At 38.9% G+C, this 12,935-nt stretch overlaps 1 protein-coding gene across 3 annotated transcripts; it reads right to left on the bottom strand.

The window, feature by feature from the left end:
* Positions 1-4,243: 4,243 nt before the first annotated feature.
* On the bottom strand, positions 4,244-10,846 carry LOC115801305 (uncharacterized). 3 transcript variants are annotated; one of them, XM_030759087.1, is made up of 7 exons: positions 10,824-10,846; positions 10,229-10,292; positions 9,932-9,965; positions 5,894-6,915; positions 5,661-5,816; positions 5,488-5,577; positions 4,244-4,878 (listed from the first exon to the last, which is right to left on the bottom strand). In XM_030759087.1, exons 4-7 carry the CDS (start codon positions 5,942-5,944, stop codon positions 4,567-4,569), a joined length of 609 nt encoding a protein of 202 aa, XP_030614947.1. In that variant the 5' UTR covers positions 5,945-6,915; positions 9,932-9,965; positions 10,229-10,292; positions 10,824-10,846; the 3' UTR covers positions 4,244-4,566. The 3 variants fall into 3 exon arrangements, 2 of the variants coding, with proteins under 2 accessions (XP_030614947.1, XP_030614953.1); XM_030759093.1 differs by having other exon boundaries at positions 5,903-6,915; positions 10,824-10,838; XR_004021741.1 differs by lacking the exons at positions 9,932-9,965; positions 10,229-10,292; positions 10,824-10,846 and adding an exon at positions 7,294-8,515.
* Between the last annotated feature and the right edge of the window lie 2,089 nt (positions 10,847-12,935).

Genomic DNA, 12,935 nt, shown 5'->3' with positions numbered 1-12,935 from the left:
GGTGTTGATAAATAAAAATGGTAAATGGACTAGTTCTTACATAGCGCTTTTCTACTCTTGTTGAGCACTCAAAAATTTAAAGAAGCGTTATGTAGGTCAACCAACCGATTTCGTTAGACAGGCCTGAAGCTTCTGGGTTTAATTTTAGCGGTGACGTATGTGAGCAGAAACGTCTTGACACGTCAAGAGGAAGTCATGGAGGGAAGTAACGGAGCGAATCCGCCCATTTTTCAAAATAAAATATAGTTTAGGCGCAGATAATAAGTAAAACGGAAATAATTTAAGTTATTTATTCTTTATGTGCGGCCCGGTACCAAATGTCCCACGGCCCGGTACCGGTCCACGGCCCGGGGGTTGGGGACCTCTGCCTTAGACGATTGTTCCACGTTATTGTAGTGGTTAACACAGCTACTTGTTAAATAATGAGCCCCTGGTTCGATTCCCGCCGGGGACGCACGCATTTTGTTCAATCGAACATGCAACCCCATGTAACAAGGGACACGCCAAATGTAGCAACTGCTATTAACAGTGTGTATTTATCTTGAAATGTTTGTCAAACTAGAAAAAACATTTGGAATAAACTGAGCTTTAAAATCTTTTTAGTCTTTTTTCCATGTTGTCTATAATGCAGAACCTTTATGAGGCAAATCTCTTTGTTTGTTCCAACGCACTTATACATTACACCGCTGCAGTCTATTTTCAAAGACTGGAGTCTGATACAAAACTCCAGAAACCAGAGTATTCCTTCTTCTCACATTGCTCAATTGCACCAATACAATGGTAGCCCAGGGACATTATTTGCATATTGTCATGGAGTGTGTGAATGGGGCTTAGGCGAATGAGAAATTATATCAGCCACAAAGAAGAGCAATGGTCTGTGACCAAATGCTTGATCTTCTATGCATATGTTATCTGAGATTGAGGGGTTTTGTTGTCATATAAATGCAAATGGAGGGCTGGTATACTTGACATAATGTGCAATTAGGAGTCAAATTGGGATTTTACTCAGTCTCATCTACTTTACTGTGTGCAAAGTATGATGAGCAGCAGACAGGCTCATAAAATCCCAAATAGTAGGACTTCAGACATAAAGTTGGTTGTTCGTCTTGGGGGGGGGGGGGGGGGGGGGGGGGGGGGTCATTAAGATTCTTGTGGCCAGAATAAATTATTTGCACGAGATATTTGATATTTTTCAGTAAGACTAACTTACATCGACAGAAAGATAATTTAAGAGGTATATATAATTGATTGTAATAAAGCTATATGACCTCTGGATGGCGCAATTTCACCTTTCCCCCATGCTCACAGGGCGCTGATCCCCCCGTTTGAAATAATCAAATTTGTGGTTACAGACACACCTCAGTCTGAACCAAGATCTGAGTAGTTATTAAAATTCATTTAACTTGTGCAAACGTGTATTTTTTGACTTACATACTTTCATGATTATGTCTTCGTGTTTTTAGATCCTAAAAACCTTGAGTTTAAATCCAAGGTGGGGTTGACTTAAGGATTTGTGTTTATTGAGTTAAATTCTTGGATCAGCTGGTTAAGTTAGAGTGAATAGTGATAACGTTGTGATGTATTATCAGCTAAAATCTTTCTCCATTATTGTGTGACAACAATGTGGAGTAACTATAATGCATTTACTTGAGGTATTCTTTAAATTTAAATTTGTGCTTGGGTGACTTTTTTTTTTATTAATTAATTAGTAATCCCAGTGTAAGAATAAAAATTCTATTTATTATCATTACTGTTACTGGCAAACCCACACGCTACGCACAGGAGACAGGAAACATACAAAAATACAAACGTATGCTACAATCATTATAGTGTGATGCTGTGCTGCATTGTGACACACCATTATAATCTGGCATTCCATTCTAAGAATTCCTTTAAATATGTTAAATCAACATTGAATGGTCAACCTAAATTTCTCAGAATCTACATTTGACACTAATATTGATTTTGAATCACTTTTGCACCCTTTTTTAATATTAGAAATAAAATCACGACTAAAGATAAACAGGATTTCAGTGGTATTTCACCCAACTTTAAAATTTCATTGAATTAATGTTGAATTGAGTTTTAGTCACTTTATGCACCCTCACTTAATATTGAAACAGCATTGACACCACTGCTAAAGACCAACATGACTTTAGTGGTATTTCAGCTGGTATTAAATACTCCAAATTACTAATAATACTTACAAATATTGCACTTCTTTATTAACAGCCATGAGAAATGCTGTGATGATTTTAATTAAAACGTATTCAGCAGTAGGCTTATTTTATGTATTTAATGAATTAAGATTAGATTGTCATACTTTAGTCAGATTTGGTGTTTTCTACTTGATATACACTATGGTTTTCTCTCTCTCTTTCTCTCATTCATCCTAGCTATAAAAAAAAATCCGAATACTGTCTAATGATGGGCATTTTGACAGTTAGAAATTTGCAGTGTTTGTCAGTGTTTGACAATCACGATGCCCAACAACCATCTCAGGGGTTTACAGAGGATACACTGAAAAAAAAAGTCTGTTGGATTTATATAATTGAAACATGTACATCGGTTGCACGCAATTAGATTATGTTTTCATTTTATAACTTCATTATATAATCCCAGCATAATATATACATGTTAAATGACTGTGAATATTTCATGTTGAAAACTTCTAATCATTTCATGTTGTAAACTTTTAATCATTTCATGTTGAAATATCCTAATCCAAGTGTGTTTATATCATGCATTTCTGTCACATTTTATGTATATGAATCTTTTATACTTGTAACATAAATTTACTTCATGTTGAATATATTATGTAGTTTTTCATCTAGACATTACAATTAATTTAAATGTTTCACTTACAAAGTAGTTATGTGGTAACAACCTAAAATGTATCACAATATAGATTTGGTGTTAATCTATCAAATCCATCTTACATAGCCTAAACCTTTTGAAAGTAGTACACTGTAGCAAGAATAAAACAAATACAGCTGATAACATTTTCCAATAAGCCAAACATTTTAATACAAAATAGTCAACATTCAGATGAGTCTACATCCTAACAGTTTACAGCAGGGTTTTCAGACAAACCAAGGATCACTGACATAAAGTAGAAAAACAAAGTGCATGCCACATAACCTCTCTGTTCAGATACCGATACAAAAGTGAGTCTGACAAAATAAATACCGTATTTTTCGGACTATACGTCGCTCCGGAGTATAGGTCGCACCAGCCAAAAAATGCATAATAAAGAAGAAAAAAACATATATAGGTCGCACTGGACTATAAGTCGCACTTTTTTTGGGGGGGGGGGGGGTTGATAGAATCCGAGACTCAGAGCACAAATTCCATCTTGAACGGCAATTTAAAATAATAATGGATTAAAGAACAGGACGAACACGGTTACACCTACGTTATGCTAACGTAGCACATTCAGCTACATGACGCACAACGAACACGTGTTCGGTATTGTAACGTTGTAAACACACTTCCAAAGTCGGCGATATTCACAACAAAGGTCGTCTTTATTAACAGAAAAACGGCTGCTGTAGGCCACAGCCACGCCAACCACAACTACAACAGCGGAACAGCAACACACACACAGGCAAGCTCTCGGTCTTTTTCTCTCTCTCCATGCTGCCTTCACTAACCTCCCGAACAGTCCGAAATCCCACAACATCAACACGCTCTCTAACTAGGAGAATCGCTACAGTATGTTAACGTAACATTAAGTTATTCAGATAACCATAGCATAAAGAACATACTAACAAGTTAACCAAACCATCAATCCATTGAATTCTTCATCCTCGGTGTCACTTCTAAACAATTCCGTACACTCCGTAGACGAAGCGCCGCTTCCTCTTCTGTGTCGCGTTAGTCAGACTCGTCGTCAGCTGCAGTTCCAATTATTCCAGCCTTTCTGAATCCCAACAGGATGGTTTGGTTGTCACTGAAGCCCATGTTTTCTTGATCCATCCAATGACTTCCAGGAAAGTTGGGTGGCGCATTCTCCCAGTTGCCGTTAAGCTGTGCTCTCCATCCATCATCCACTGCGCCCACAGGTTACGCAAGACTGCCTTAAAGCTGCAGTTCACGGAGATGTCAAGTGGCTGGAGTATTTTGGTTCATGTGTTATAAATGTCACATATACGTCGCTCCGGAGTATAGGTCGCACCCCCAGCCAAACTATGAAAAAAAGTGCGACTTATACTCCGGAAAATACGGTAAATAAAAATTTCAAATGGACTTCCACAAACGATTGACCCGCAAATCAAAGTTATGTCTATCTTTTATAAAGGGCCAACTTTCTGGGGTGTTATATGGAACACCATACCCCTTACTGCACAATTTCTTACAAACGTTTTCAGTTGGTAAAATGTGAAAATTATATCGAGTGCAGCTAAACACATCTTAAACAATGAAAATCCTTCTTTCTACAGAACGCCTTTTTTTTTTTAAGTAACTAAGCATATTTAAAAGTTTGTTTACAACAACATGAGAACAATGAAAAGCAACTTAAATGGACAAGTCCTCAAATAAGCTGGTCATGCTCACTGGCCAGCATTACTCATTGAGTCTATTCTTCAGGACCTGGACTTTCTTTGAAAGTGTGCCACCATCTAGCTCCATGATCAGTTTCTGGATCACTTCAAAGGTATACCTGAGTTGATGAGGATAATCCATATGTAGAGCATACAGGAGGCCAAACAGTAGTGCAACAGCCAGAGGAACATTGTCTAAATCCTGGATAACAATTTGGCCTTCCAGGATAATTCCTACATCGTCTGGAGTAGGCTGCGCCTCCTGTTGTTTCACCGTGAAGATCCCCACAGTAGTTTCCTCAACTGATTCTTCAAAGGCTGTATCACTTACTCCCTGACAAAAAAAAAAAAGATTTAAATAAATTCAAAGCTTCCAGACCATGAGCTAAATGCAAAATTCACTCATTCACATAAACATTACTAGCTTAAAGGCAATATTTAACTTTTTCAGATTTAGTTGGCATTGATAAAAATTACTTTATCCAATAATTAGTCAAATTTTAAGAAAAGCTAAAAGTATGTAAACTACTTAAAATTGATCTAGATGATAAATCACAAAAACTTGTGCCAGCAGAAACTGAATTTGAATTGCTCAGATTAAATCTGCATGTGCATAATTTGAAATTGAATGCACTGGTTTGAAACTGAATTTAACGATTTAATGGACTACTTTCACTTTCAGTTCAATAATTCAACTTCAGTTACAAAATTCAGATTTTTGTGCCACACATCCGGGTTCTTGAGAAAGCCAGAGTTATCAAACACATATTGACAGATTTACGTTTTCACATTAGATAAACTTCCTTTCGGCAATATATGCAGTCTATAGGAAGCAGTAATCAGTGTTGCCAGATATGATAATTATCATATGTATAATAAATAATTAAAAATGTCATGCAACTATTAGAAATGTAAAAAATTCTAGCAGTTTCATAATACTCACTACATGCTGTCGTATCAGATGTTCGGGGTCTTCATTGAGGTACACACAAAGGCCCTTCAGAACACTTTCACGCCCATGGTCGACATCTTCCTAGAGGATGTGTGGACAGATTTGAAATTACTACATTTCCTAATCAAAAAATGAATGAATCTTTTTTTTTTTTTTCATCTTACTTCAGTCATTTGGTCCATTATACTTTTTAGGTGTTTGCCTATTAGTCCACCTCTTTTTTTATAGAGAGCAATAAGTTTGGAAGACAGAATGTCTAGCTGCGAGAGGAACCGGGACTGCAGTGGCAGAGTGGTGATTCTCTTGAATTCAGCGTTTATCTGAAAAAATAGACAACAAATATTTTTTTTGGCTGAACCAACTTCAATTCAGTACATTTCATCACCATTTTACAAACCTCACACACTTTAAAGAGCGCATGCCACCGTTCCTGGAAATCTTGTACCATGGGTGTTTACCGAACTACCTCTAATCTTCTGTATGAGAACGTCTTGTCCATTTTTCGATGCACTGTTTCTTTGCCGTTCCTCTTTTTTACATCCATTATAAGTTCCACTCGAAGTGTTTCTAAAGTTTCCTCAGTCTCTCCTGTGGGACAGGGGGGGGCAATAGTTCACTTCAGAGCGCCTTGGCTTTTTAATGGCAAAAGCAGGGCCTTTGCCTTGTGGCTTGTGGCTCAAAGCATTGACAGTTACTTCGTGACAACCAAGTTTTCGTAACTGAGTTCGGTAAATTGAAAGCTTGTTTTTTAAGCGATGTTTCCAACCAGCATACCCACTTACTGAGCCTCGCTCTGACAGACAGGGATGCTTTAGTATGAGCGCCTCACCCACACTGTTGAACTGGTTGTCGGTTATATAAAGTCCATAATGAACAATTTCTTGCACAAGTCCATCGAGAATGTTTGACAAAAGTTTGTTATCTGGAGTCAGAAGTGTCCCATTTTCTTTATATTCTGCATTGGCTCGGTCAAGTTTTAATTCAGAGTCAAAGGAAAACTGAGGAACACAAAACTTGTCTGGCCACAATGACCTTGAAGTGGATGGCTCAGACTGAGACTCAGTTGAAGAAAGAATGTCTGTATCAGGACAGCTCACACCAGAAAAACTTGAAGTTGACGGTGAACGACAACCAGCAGATGAAACAGGTGACTGTAAAATGGTTGGATCTGACAGATTTACCACCTTAATAGTGCCTCTGTTTTGTATTTCAGATACTGAGGTCAGATTCATGAAGTCATCATTAAAGAGTGGATCCATAAACTGTAGGTTGAAGGTGTAGGTCAGTCCACACTGGCGCTGTACTTCTTCCATAAGCTCACTCACAGATTGAGGAAGTCCACATGGTAGTGTTAGCCTCTGGCAGGTGTTGTCCACCAATATGACTTTGAGTATGCAGGGTGAAGCCATTATTCTCAGTCTGAAAAAGCACAAACCATAAAACAAAGTGTTAAATACAATCTTAAAAAAAGGGAGGGGAGAAAAAAAAAAAATATATATATATATATCAGGATTTTTATATAAATTTTTTTTTTGTGTTTAGAGATTTTCAAAAGATCTGATCTGCTGATAAATTCACATTATTCTCAAAAACATATCTGGAGAGAAAAATATGCCAAGAACCAATCCAATTCATGTCACTGCTGTGTGCCTGCAGTGAACAGAGTTGTGCAGATTTTATAGTATTTGATTAAAGTTTTCAATGGTGCTAAGTGCAAGGAGTTAACAATGCCTTGACTTAAGCCTTGATGTAGTAATTATCATAACATACCTACATGTTAAATACAATGTAACAAACCTTTAACAATAATATGCCTTTTCAAGGTCACCATTCGGCTTGCTCCAACAATATAATCTGCCAGTGGATAGATGTCTCCCAGATCAGTTAAATGCACAAGCTTTGTCTCTCTGGTTGGTGATGGGGTTATTTCAAAGGCTCTGTAATGGTCAGTGTACCATCCGCATAGCATTCTCACAATAAGGAGCAATTCATTTTTAATGACACACATGTGCACAATCCCAGCAAAGTCTGGCATGCCGCTAGTTGACCCCTGAACAACTATCATGCCTGTGCTGTACTGTATGCCATTCACAGATGCATTCTTAGTCAGATTGACTTCAGTTATATCGGGATATTTTGATGTTAAAGCCAAAGCAATATTTGGATTCAAAAGATCCACTGGAAATGAGGACACACTAGGTACATCAAGAGAGGTTTTACCATAGGAGGGCGAGTTAAGGTGAAATGCTATCATGAATTGGTGCCTAGAGTCAGCGGAATGTTTTTAAAACAACTAGTATGTTTCACAACTTTTTTAAAGTAACTATGTTTAGCTTCAAACCTAAGTGTCCAGAGTGTAACCAAAGGACCAAAACACTTTATTAAATAAGGGTAGTGTTTAAGAAAGTGGTGCTTTGGTAAAAGTCTGGCAGCTGGAAACAAGTCTTTGTATCTTTGCCTGTGTTCAGTTATCTTGCTTTCAAGATATGAAATGGATTCATCAGTATGTGTTGGGGCAACAAGAAGTTCAATAATCTCTTTTAAATCCAGTAACACCAACCATGAAGGTTCATTTTCAGGTACTAAATGTCCAATCAAAAAAGGGAGAAACCTCAACAAACTCCAATTTTCGTGGGCGTTTCCCCCCACAGTTTTGCGAGCAGACAAATTTTGTGGCACAATATGAGGTTTATTTGTCTTATCTGACCACTTGTATGGAAAGGCCAATATTGCTTTATTTAGATTATCAATAGTAAAAAACTTTTTTGAAATTAATGCTGACAAGCAGTAAGCCAACTCCACTGGCACAACACCCTCTAATGCATCATGAGCTACATCAGGAGGAAAACCGGTCAGAACGTGGAAATGTGTGAGGTGTTTGGTAAAAATGCACTCTCTTTTAACTCCGAAACAATGATTATTTGTTTCCAGAGCTATTTTTATATGTTCATTGTGCAGTTCTTTAGTCCGCAGATTAAAAGCACCACAAGCAACTGTGTCAGATTCAACATCACATCTCTTAGCTGTACAAAATCGACAAAAGAACTCACCTGAAAAACTTTCAACAAACCCTGCGATAGTGTGCGCACCTAAGTTATCAGAAACAATACACTGAACTGTACCTTTAAAAGATGTGCCCAACAAAGGGACAAACACACCATAAGTCTCCAAGGTTTTAAGATCTTGCAGGAGCGGCTGTAACACTTGCTCAAACCATAGACTTTTGCGTCAACACTTTTGAAAAGGACAGCAAGATAAATGGAGGACAAAGCTGAATGAGATCCTGGTGGCAGGTTACCCAAAACCCAATAAACACCACAGAGTTTTTGCTTTTTTCTAGAAGTGCCTAAAGGGTTGCAAATCTCAAATTCATCCACATACAGGCGAATAGAAATCCTGATTTCATCTGCATTCAATAACCCGTTTTCAATTAAATATTTGCCATCCTCTGGAGATTTAAATTCATAGGAGGAGTCAACAATAAACTCACGCTTCCCTCTATGATTTGAAATAACCTTATCTAGAATAGCTTGGCAATTTAAAATTTGTTGTAATAATTTTAATATTGGAACATACTGAAAGGTTGCTTTTTTATTATCAAGAAGGTAAGTGACTGGTTCAACAACACAAAATTTTTCTCTGTAGTATTTTAACCTTCTATGCACAGTGCTAAGAGATCCCCCTTTTTCAATGGCTCTGCAAACTGGATTGGATGCACAAAGAGCTGATATAATATCCTTAACTAAATCATCTGTAAATTGGACCTTATGACGCTCAAGTATATCTCTTACAACACCAGTGGGAACTGAGGCAGAGTTGAGTAAATAATTAAGTTCCTGTAAAAACTCATCAACTGCAATACCTGGCACTTGTACCAAAAACTCCAGCTGTAATAAAGCTGTGGCTAGTTGCTGCTCAGTGTGGTCTTTAGGTAGCCTTTTTCCCTCTTGTGTGTCAAACGTGTCCACTTCCACACACTGAGCACCTTCTACACATTGATCCTCCTCCTGGAAATCAGATATTTCTGGAAATGAAGGTGTAGCTAAACGAGTGCTTTTTACAACACCTGGAATAAAATCCTCAAGTGTGTGTGGGGTGTGATGGCGACTTTTGTGAGACTTAAAAGTACCATAAATGCATGTTTGGAAACTACAACCATTAAACATACATTTTACATTTTCGTGTTTTTTTAAATATGTGTTGATGTGACTAAAATATTCTATTTCCTTTGCCAAATTCTTACAATCACAAAGTTGACAGGTAAAAGTTGAGTGAATTTTTTGTGTTACATTTCTGTGTAGTCTACTTTGGTGGCAAATTAATGCATTCCATGTTTTAAATGTGCATGGACAAGAAAAGTATGTACATGGAAATCTAGCAGTGCGCCCAAAGTGAGGATGTTTAACTTTGTAGTGTCTTAGAAGTTCAGACCTACTTGATACTTCTACCCGGCACCCCTTACACTGCCACTGTGGAGAGAGAGAAAAACAATGAAGAATCATTAAAGGCTTGTTGTTGTTACAAATTAACATTGTTCTCAAAAAGAGGCTAAACTAAAGTTTAATCTAAGGTGGTGTTTACCTTTCTTCTTTAATAAACAGAACAAAACTAGTTAAAATGTGCGTTAATGATAGCTAATTGAGTCACAAACCAGTATAAATCCATTTGTTTTCCTATTCATTAAAGAAAATTATTGTGTTTGACTTTTTTAAAACCAGCTACTCATACGTACCATACACTACAGAGCCTTTGAAACAGGCAAGCTTGCCATTCATTGCATTATTCTAGCAGAGCACCTGGAAGAAAAAAATATTTGCACTTATTTATTCTATAGGAAATTAAAAGAGGGCGCAATCTACCATGTGTTAATCGTTCATCTTCATGCGACAAGAGCACACCGTGATGGGCCAGAGCGAGCACGTGTGGGTGCAACCTCCACGGTGGGAAAAAAGTCCCAGTATGGCATATTTAAAGTGCTGGTATAGTAATGGTGATTACCAACCAACTTAAAGCACTGCTTAAATTCAGATACAACTGATTTACACACACACAAGGTGGGTCAAAGCAGGGCGGAATGATAAAAGTGAATTAGGCATTCTTGAAATTAATTGTGAGGCGCCATGTAACGCTAATATAGAGTCTAGCCATAGCCTAGCTTACATGCTAACGCTAACGAATAAACGTGTGGTGGGGTGCACCACACCACACGTTTATTCGTTAGCGTGTGGTGTGGTGGGGTGCACCTTTCGCTGTAAACACAGCATCGACTTTAATAGTCTACATACTATAAACTATAAAATTAAAACAATGAAAAAAACAAGACTCACCTTGCCTCCTTAAAGTTCCAGGCAGCACTGATAAAATCGGGCCTTCTTCTTCTGCAGTATAATTGCTTTTCCCGGGCAAAGGATTGGGAGGGGTAATTTAGTATCAAAAAAGTAGGAGGAGCTTTTCCATACATTGCAACTATTTCATGTAATGTGGTCATGATTGAAACATGTCCATCTAACAACAAGACTATTTACAAGGATGTTTCATGATTGAATCATGTTTAGGGAAACAGCACAATAAAAACATAATACTTTAACATAAATTTGTTTTACAAAATGAACAACCCCCCTTTTCCCATTTTTTCAGTGTAGTCTGAAAAGAGATAATATCCAGTGAGCAGCAGTTCTCTGGCTGAAAATGTCTCATTGATGTCAGAGGTCATAGGAGAATGGCCAGGCTGCTTTGAGCTGATCCAAAGGAAATAGTAACTCAAATAATAACAAACTACAACTAGTGTATGCAGAAGAGCATCTCTGAACAATATTTGTATATGCCACATTGTTTGATATTGACACTCACAATGCCACAGACAATCTTTATGCAAAGTTTAATCAAGATTGGTCCACTCGTCAGATGAGATAGACATAGAAACAAACATGCATACGCTGTGACCATTATAGTATGATATTGCCTGGTCTGATGAGTCTTGATTTCTGCTGAACCCTTCAGATGCTAGGGCTAGAATTTGGCGTAAACACGAAAGCATGGATCCATCCTGCCAACATGAATCACTGCCTAGTATCAGTGATTCATGTTGGTGGCGTGATGGTGCGGGGGATATTTTGTTGGCACACTTTGGGCCCCTCAGTACCAACTGAGCATTGTTTAAACACCACAGCCTAGCTGAGTATTGTTGCTGATCATGTCCATCCCTTTGCAAACACATCTGCTGATGGCTGCTTCCAGCAGGATAACATGCCATGTCATAAGGGTCAAATTATCTCATTCTATGGAAATTCTCATTCTCATTCTCATTCCATAATTTTTATGGACAGAATTTCTAGGCATAGCCTCGGTGGAAGGCTTCCACCTTGGTGGCCTCAGAATCTCGTCTTTGCTCGATGATGCGGTCCTGTTGGCTTTATCAGGTGGTGGCCTCCAGCTCACAGTGGAACGGTTCGCAGCTGAGTGTGAAGTGGCTGGCATGAGAATCAGCACCTCTAAGGCTGAGGCCATGGTCCTCGTCTGGAAAAAAGTTTCCAATCCGGCTCAGGAACAAGTTGCTGCCCCAGGTGGAGGAGTTCAAGTATCTCGGGGTCTTATTCATGGGAGAAAGGAGCAGGAGATCAACAAACAGATCAGGGCTGCGTCTGCAGTGATGCGGACGCTACACTGGTCTGTCATGGTGATGGGAGAGCTGAGCGTAAAAGCAAAGCTGTCAATTTACCGGTTGAGCTACATCTCTACCCTCACCTATGGTCATGAGCTTTGGGTAGTGACCGAAAGAATGAAATGAGCAGAAATGAGCTTCCTCCGATGGGCGGCTGGACTCTCCATTAGAGATAGGGTGAGGAGTGCAGCCATTTGGGTAAGGGCTCAAAGTAGAACCACTGCTCCTCCACATGGAAAGGAGCCAGTTGAGGTGGTTCGGGCATCTGACTAGGATGCTTCCTGGGTGCCTCTTGGGTGAGGTGTTCCTGGCATGTCCTATGGGGAGGAGGCCCCGGGGCAGACCCAGGACACGCTGGGGAGATTATATCTCTCAGCTGGCCTGGGAACACCTTGGGGTCCCCCCGAATTAATTGGTGGAGGTGGCTGGGGAGAAGGAGGTCTGGGCTTTTCTGCTTAGGCTGCGGTCCCACGAACTGGCCCCAGCAAAAGAAAATGGATGGATGGATGGAGAGAGAAAAAAAGGCTTCACAGGAAAAATAAAAGACAGACTTGGTTGAAGCAACAGCTGTTTGAGTGTTAATTATTAAGATAGCTGTGCTGAGGGCTCAACAGTTGCCTTACACTGGAGTAAATTTAGAGCCATTAGCAAAAGGAGCTGATGATAGGATGGGACTCATGCTGTTATGCTATATGCGGTAGTTAATTTAGACTGCTGCACAGTAGATCATTTAAGGCTGTTTAGGCGATGTGGATTCACTGACTCATTCCAGATCACT

This window comes from Archocentrus centrarchus, chromosome 3, assembly GCF_007364275.1.
Source record: "Archocentrus centrarchus isolate MPI-CPG fArcCen1 chromosome 3, fArcCen1, whole genome shotgun sequence".
Classification (NCBI taxonomy): domain Eukaryota; kingdom Metazoa; phylum Chordata; class Actinopteri; order Cichliformes; family Cichlidae; genus Archocentrus; species Archocentrus centrarchus.
This window is presented reverse-complemented; position numbering and strand designations above follow the sequence as displayed.

What these genes read in the sequence shown, in the direction of transcription:
- LOC115801305 (XM_030759087.1), bottom strand. Translation starts at nt 5,944, where the DNA reads ATGGTACAAGATTTCCAGGAACGGTGGCATGCGCTCTTTAAAGTGTGT. An exon ending in TAATGGACCAAATGACTGAA is followed by an intron (nt 5,578 to 5,660) that starts GTAAGATGAAAA and finishes CACATCCTCTAG; the next exon opens with GAAGATGTCGACCATGGGCG. An exon ending in ATCTGATACGACAGCATGTA is followed by an intron (nt 4,879 to 5,487) that starts GTGAGTATTATG and finishes TTTTTTTGTCAG; the next exon opens with GGAGTAAGTGATACAGCCTT.